Below are 7,053 nucleotides of genomic sequence, written 5' to 3' on the forward strand. Positions count from 1 at the left end.
AGGGGGAGCAGGAACCCGCGCCCTCCAGATCTCGCGGGAGTTCGCGCGCGCGCTCAGCCAAGTCTCAGGTTCTGTTTCTGACGCAAAAGCGCGGCGTGAAGAAGGGGCTGCCCCGGCAGGCGCGCCTCGGCTGTGGCGTGGGAGTTGCTTCCGGGTCGCGCGCCCGGAAGCAGGAAGTTGGCGGCTCATCCTCCTCGCTCGGAGGCTGCAGTCCCCGAGGGGGCGCGGGCCCCGCATGTGAGTCCCTGGGACCCGAACCCGGGAGGGGGGAGGCCGCCCTGTGACAGTCTCGCCGCCGCTCCCGTCTCTGACACCCTCGCGCAGCCCTTTTCCTCTCGCCCATGCGCAAACCTATTCTCTGAGCCTCTGGGGTTTCGCGGGGACCGACAGCACCGCCGGCAGCTGCCCCAGGGTCGACTCCTATCAAACGTCTTTCCCTTGGCTCCGCGGGGCAGAGCGAAGCGAGGTCGACCCTGTTTGAACTTGTTTCGCAGGTGTCACAGCGGTGTCCAGAACACCACTGGTGCTAGCCAAGTCTAGATTTCACTGCTCTTTTGACAACATTCCTAATGTTTTGGTATATGGAGTAGATTTCCGGCCTCCGTTCGAAACACCTTTTACTAATTCTTACCGGTGGGAGCTTGCCTTGTGTCCGTGGACGTCTCGCTTCTTGTATATTCTGCACAGATTTACATGAATATCCACACTGGCATAAAGACCGAGAGAAGAAAAGTAGCAAGCACAAAGCAGTTTATTAAAGGGCAGTACACTTTCAAGATGTAGTGGGCAGGCCTGGGGTTGGCGACTGCCTCCAGGCTACAGGAGTTTTTTTCACGTCTTCCGGTGGGGAAAACTTTGATCCTACAAGGTTCCTGTCGAAACTGTCACTGGAAACTGTCCAGGCGGCTTCCCCAACCAGGAGGGCAAACCGCAATGCAAATGCATTGTAATGAAGTCTAGCGTTACTCTGGGGCAGAAGTTAGAGGGAAAGCGTGAGCTCTGCACCTGCTGCTCTTGGTCTTACAGCCCTGGAAAGTTGGGAACCTTTTGCCCTCAAGTCTCTAAATGTAACGTGTTTAGGGCCGTCCCTGCCTCCAGGTCCTATCTCACCAAGTGCCTACTCTGTTCTTTCCCCTTCCAGGACTTGGGGCTTTGAAATCTTTCAGGTTGAGGGCCAAAGTCAAGTTTCTGTAGCTGCTTCCTGGTGAACAGAGGCAGTGTTTTCATTAGAGTCCCAATCCCTGAGATCTGTCTGGGCCATCAGGAGATGGTATGAGGTTAAGGTGGAGTGGGGCTTGTGTCCTGGTCTCAGAAGGCTTGACAACTTCAGTCCAGGGGCTGTAGTAGTCTTGATGTTTTAAATAGGGGCTGATACCCTTATTGCAGTGAGAGCTGAAGTTGGACTTGTCTACCATGAGAGGACATGAGCTCAGTTGTAAGATTAAGAAGACCTGGTCCAAAAAGCAAAAGAAGGATCATGCAAAGGAAAGGTCCCATGAAGGGAAGTATCCATGACATAAGACCTCAGGGTAGAGAGGTGGTGGATGTACTGATAGGAGACAATGGGCTTGCATCTGAAGTATTTTGATACTTTGTTGAGTAACCCAACTGATTGACATAAGAAGAACATTCTTCGTGGACTAATGCACAGGTACCCCCTTGGGCAAAAGTGTGGCTGTCTAATGCCCTTCGATTTTGGAGGACTTTCCTTGAGAGTGACAACCAGACAGGAGTTGAAGGAAAGCTTACCTATAAAGGTTTAGACAGAGTAGGTGGCTCCCGTGTCCAAAAGAAAATTAATTGTCCTACCTGCTAGTGAGTTGAGTGGTGGCCTAAGGTTGCCAAGACTTACATAGTTTCTTGAATGGATTTGCCTATTTCTTGAGAGAGCTGGGAAGGACAGCCCTCATGATCCCTGTGGCCAGTCCTGAGGCTGCTCCCAGCAGGGCCCCTAGCAAGGAGTGCCAGGACTTCCTGCTTGGATATGGATGTTTAAGTTACCATAGGGAGGGAAGCTCTGAGTAACTCCAATGAGGGATGCATCTGGAGCTAAGCAGGCCAAAGGAGAAGTGCCCATCCATCCATCTGGAAGGGTCAGGTATGCTTGAGTTCCAAAAATAGAGTCCCTTCTGAGGATGCAGGTGAACCTTGGTTAGGATAAAATATAAAGCCACTTTCAGAGCCCCCTCCCCCACCAGGGCCAGCAGTGGCCCTAAAGAGGACCAAAGCCAATATGAAGGCACAGGGGTCAAAACTAGATGTTGTACAGTTGCATTGCTACTTTAACACAATTGAAGGACCCACTCTGCTAATTTTTTTTAAATTCATTACTGAGAGAGAGAGAGTGTGTGTGTGAGCAGAGAGCAGCAGAGGGGGAGACACGGAATCTGAGTCAAGCCCCAGGCTCTGAGCTGTTAGTACAGAGTCCAATGTGGGGCTTAAACCCAGGAACCGTGAGATTATGATTTGAGCAGAAGTCAGACACTTAATCAACTGAGCCACCAGGCACTCCTTAAAAGACCCACTCTTAACCTTCCCCCAAAGGTCACCATCATGCCCCGTCCTTGGTCCCCCATGTCTCCATATTGTCAGGGCCCTCCGTCAGCCCAGATAACCTCCTTCTCCTTCAATACATCTTATCAACGGCCCTGTCCCCTGTTGGAAAAACTCCTGGGACATAATGTTCTGGGATCCTCATCAAAAGCTCCTCTTTAACTGTGTTAAAGTAGCAATCAGAAACACTTTCCCAAAAGAATGACTCATCTGCTGAAGTTAGGTTGAAATGATAAAAGCAGGGAGACAGGGAATAAAATTCACTGGAGTCCCAGATGACGGGTTAGCGATAACACAGATGGGGAAGGTTGTATCAGAGTTTGAGTATAGAACAGTTCCAAAATAGCAGGTGTTGGGAGGGGCCCCTGCACATTTAGGATTTTTGGGCCGTGTTCCGTGTCCTTTCTTTAGAAGTTTCTTGCACTTACATGGGGCTGGGAGGTCCATGTTGTTATCCAGAGACGGGTAGGGTAGGGGTGAAACTAATGGGGCTATTGGTGGTGGCCCACAATGAAGCAGGTGTGGGAGTTACAATGGTTAATATCCAGCAAGAAGAATTATAATAATTGGTGTTGACGGAGTGCTGAGCAGTATAAGAGGGTGGCAGTGGGGCAGCATGAGGCAGAAGTGACGTGTACCATGCCCATGGGTTTCTTTAAGGGTGTAGTCTTGGAAGTCCCTCTGGATGAACTCTGACCACACTAAGGTACTGGACATAACAGAATAGAGGATTTGAGGATTGATCTGAGATGGCTCCCCTTTGACGAGCAGTTCGAGGCCTTCCAGTGGCTCACAGGTATACTCAGTGGTACCTGGGCCGTCCTCTTCATTAGAGGTCACAGCAGGCTTGGCTCGGGAGAGATGGATCCAGCTGGAGATTCCTGGGACCGCAATGGTTGTAGAGGTGAACAGAAGAACAGTAATAGGGTCCCTTCCATAAAGGAGTTAGTTAGGATCCAGGAGATCCATCTCTCCAGGTTTTGTTTTGTTTTGCTTTTTAATTTTTTTTAATGTTTTTTTTAAATCTTATTTTTGAGAGACAGAGGCAGTGCGAGCAGGGGAGGGGCCGAGAGAGAGGGAGACAGAATGTGAAGCAGCCTCCAGGCTCTGAGCTAGCTGTCAGTACAGAGCCTGACATGGGGCTCGAACCCATGAACCGCGAGATCATGACCTGAGCCGAAGCCGGACGCTTAACTGACAGCCACCCAGGCACCCCCCATCTCTCCAGGTTTTAATTAGAACCTTATCTCCTGGTTGGACTGGGGAGGTTGGGTTTGAGTAGTCTGGCTTTAGTAGGACCTGTTTTTCCCATAAAGCCTCTCAAAGGCACTAACTGATTCCCAGGAACAGGTGAATTTTAGCTTGGTTGGTAGGCTGTTCACTCCCATAAGCAGACAGGAAGTAAAGGAAAGCTTACCCGTAAAGGAGGTTAAGACAGAGTAGGTGGCTCCCATGTCCAAAAGAAAATTGTCCTACCTGTCACATCAAGGGTCACCCTGGGCTCTGTCACAATGATGGAAATAGTGAGCAGGGGAGCCCATTGGTGCGTCGGCTGCCTCAATCCACAGTGATGACATCTAGAAGGGACTCTGAGCCTCTGGTTCCTCTTAGTGGGACAATCTCTCTGCCTGTGTCCAATTTGAGGACATTAGGATGGTCATGTTAGGGAGTTGAGGGAAAAGACATTCATGTTTCCAGTGTCCCTCCTTTATGCTATGGTAGCAGGCTCCTTTTGGTGTCTCCCTTCTGAGGGGGTGACTCTGGGGTGATGGCTGGCATTGCAAGGTTACCAGGAGTCAAGCCTGTCTCTGATCCTTATGTCTTTCCCTTTCTTTTTTTTTTTTTCCCCTCCTCCTGGTCCTGGCCACAGGGCACAAAATTGACCACCTTACTGAGATCAGAGCTTGGGATGTCTGGCCCTAGGAATAACTTTTGGAGCTTCCTCCTAATATCTGGGGTGGCCTGAGTGAGGAGTCAGCCATTAAGAACTCTAAGACTGGCCTCTCACCTGGGATCAAGAGTATGTTTAGCTGAAGTCTCTCTTAGTCTTTTCATAAAGGTTGTGGGGGTTTCTTCCTTTCTCTGTTTTATGAAAGCCAGCTTGCTATGTAATTAATTGATTTTGACTGGCATCTTTGCGTTCCATTTGTTAGATCATAAGATGGTCTTGGAACCATTGTCCTTGTGCAATGTCATAGTTCCAATGAGTATCTGTTACTGGGGCTGCCATGTTATCTGCCAGATACCTTGCACTGGAACTATGAGGTTTATACCCAGATTAGATGGCGGGCTCCCCAGTTCTATCTCAGTCTGCCTTGGCGAGAGTCTGATTGAGAATGACCATTGTGTCCTTCCACAACAAAATAAAAGTTAGTGCCAAACCCCAAAATCCTTACATGTAACTGTCAAGGTCCTAGGAAAAATCTCCCAAGTCCTTCTGGACTTGGTGGTCATCACTCACAAAGAAAGGAGTTTGGACCCACATGGTGGTTCCGGTTGGATCAGCCATTTCCTGGAGGAGACACAGAGTTAGAAAGGGCTTGTTAGGACTTGACGGTGTTGGTGGTCCTGGATATGGGGCACTGGATCATTGTTTTGGCCTAGGTGGGATTTGGTGGGGCAGTGGAGCTTGGGGAAGCCTCCTCTGTTGGTGGGGGAGGGGACTTAGGGCTTCTGTCCTTGGGGAGAGCTAAAGTGGACAGCTGAATTTTGCAGGGTTTGAAAGGCCTGGGGTTTGTTTATGGAACATATAGGGCTGGACCGAAGGGAACGGAGACCACTTTCCTGGTCTATACAAAGAGGTCTAGTTTAAGAGGGTGTCATAATCCAGTGTTCAGTTGTGGGGCCCTGTTGCCCCATCTCTTAGTTTATATCGGGGCAATGCTGTATTGCAGAAAAAGATGACCCTTTTTCTCTTTAAAGCTTGGGAGTCAAACTTACCCCAGTTAGAGAGGATGCATCCCAGTGGTGAACCCCAGGGAACTGACATCAGGTTTCCCACATGTAAGGGAATTGGAAGGAGAAGTAGAAGACACAATATTTCAAGAGTGTCCCCTTGGAATGTTGTGTATCAAGAGGGGAGGTGGCCTTCCTACCTCTTCTGAAGAACAACCCTTCAAGGGTGTCCCCCCACCCCCCCAGTGAGGCCCATGGCCCAAACTAGTATTACTGCAGTCTGTCCTTTCTTTACTTGCCTCCTCAAAATCGAGGTGCCCATGAGGGAGGGCATTGGTATATATAATAACCCCTAATGAGTCCCTGAGTGCCAGGATGTATGCCCCACCCCTCGACATCTATGTAGTTCCATTTCCAGATTTCATCCCAGGCTCCCCTTAGAAGTATTAACTTGAGGCGTTGGAATAGACACAGAGATTTGCCCTTGCCCTCTTGGAAAGAAACTCCCCCTCCACCCACTCTAGACTGATTATCATGCACCCACCTTGGATTTAAGTATCAGAGGCTGATTGAGACCTGTCTTTCAGAAAGGAAAGGGGAGGGAAACACATTAAGAAAGTGTGATTTGAGGCAACAGAACAGGGAGAACTACTGGTTAGACGGCTCATCCAGGAGATAGAATGGGTATGAAAATGGACCGGACCAGCAGAATGAAAGGCTTTCACATATATACAGCATGTCCTCGGGTTTTGAGGAGCACAAGCTTTGTGATGGCAGAAGTGGTTTCGGAGAGGAAGAACTACAGACAGTAGTAGTCAAATTGCAAAATGAGTGAGACCTGACCTCCTAGAAAGTAAATCAGACATGGTTCCTCTAGCTTCAGCCGGGTGAGGACTGTTTTACCTTGGGCGATCAGTGTCGCGGCACCAAAAGAGATTACTGGTGGAAGCTTGCAAGGTGTCAAGGGAAGTCTCGGTTCTTGGATTCCCCTCGAAAGATCTGTAGGATCTGTGCTCGAATAAGGACAGAAGGGAGGCACCAAGCAAAAACCAATTTATTAAAGGACTGTACAGTCAAGATGGAGGAGACGGAGGTTGAGGAGTCCCCGAGGATACATAAGTTTTTTCTAAGTAAGTGGGGTCTTGAGCCATGGAGGAGGCGGCCTCTAATGGAAGCTGCCTCACATCTTTGCGGATGCTCCTCTGGCCCCGTGAAGAGGGAGAACTTTGACCATATAATATTCCTGCTGGAACTGTCACGGCCGTCATTCCCCACCAGGGGACGCAAAACCCGTAATGTAAATAGTTTATAAAGCGAGGGGTTACCCTGGGGCAGAGGTTGAAGAGGAGAATGCATGCTCTGCCCCTGCTACCTAGCCCAGGAAAGTTGGAAACCACAATGTTTGTTGTCCTTCTCTTAGACTAAGTAAGCTCCCAGAGTTTAAGTGCCTGCCCTCCATTACCTATCTCCCCCATCCCTTAATGCCTAACACCCTGCCTGGCACATAGTAGGGGCCCCAATCAAAGCTTGGATGAAATCAGTTCAGCCGCTAAGTCCGTGTTAGCGCGACAAGAGGACAGACCCCGGTAAGGACTGAATTGGACC

General features: G+C 49.6%; 1 protein-coding gene across 1 annotated transcript in view; it reads left to right on the forward strand.

The window, feature by feature from the left end:
* Window positions 1-157: 157 nt before the first annotated feature.
* C7H6orf89 (chromosome 7 C6orf89 homolog) overlaps window positions 158-7,053 on the forward strand; it is a 36,675-nt gene continuing 29,779 nt past the window's right edge. The window contains exon 1 of the mRNA XM_029943591.1: window positions 158-237. Within this exon, the coding sequence (XP_029799451.1) occupies window positions 236-237 (2 nt within the window). The 5' untranslated portion in view covers window positions 158-235. The remainder of the gene's footprint in view (window positions 238-7,053) is intronic.

This window comes from Suricata suricatta, chromosome 7 (assembly GCF_006229205.1).
Source record: "Suricata suricatta isolate VVHF042 chromosome 7, meerkat_22Aug2017_6uvM2_HiC, whole genome shotgun sequence".
Lineage (NCBI taxonomy): Eukaryota > Metazoa > Chordata > Mammalia > Carnivora > Herpestidae > Suricata > Suricata suricatta.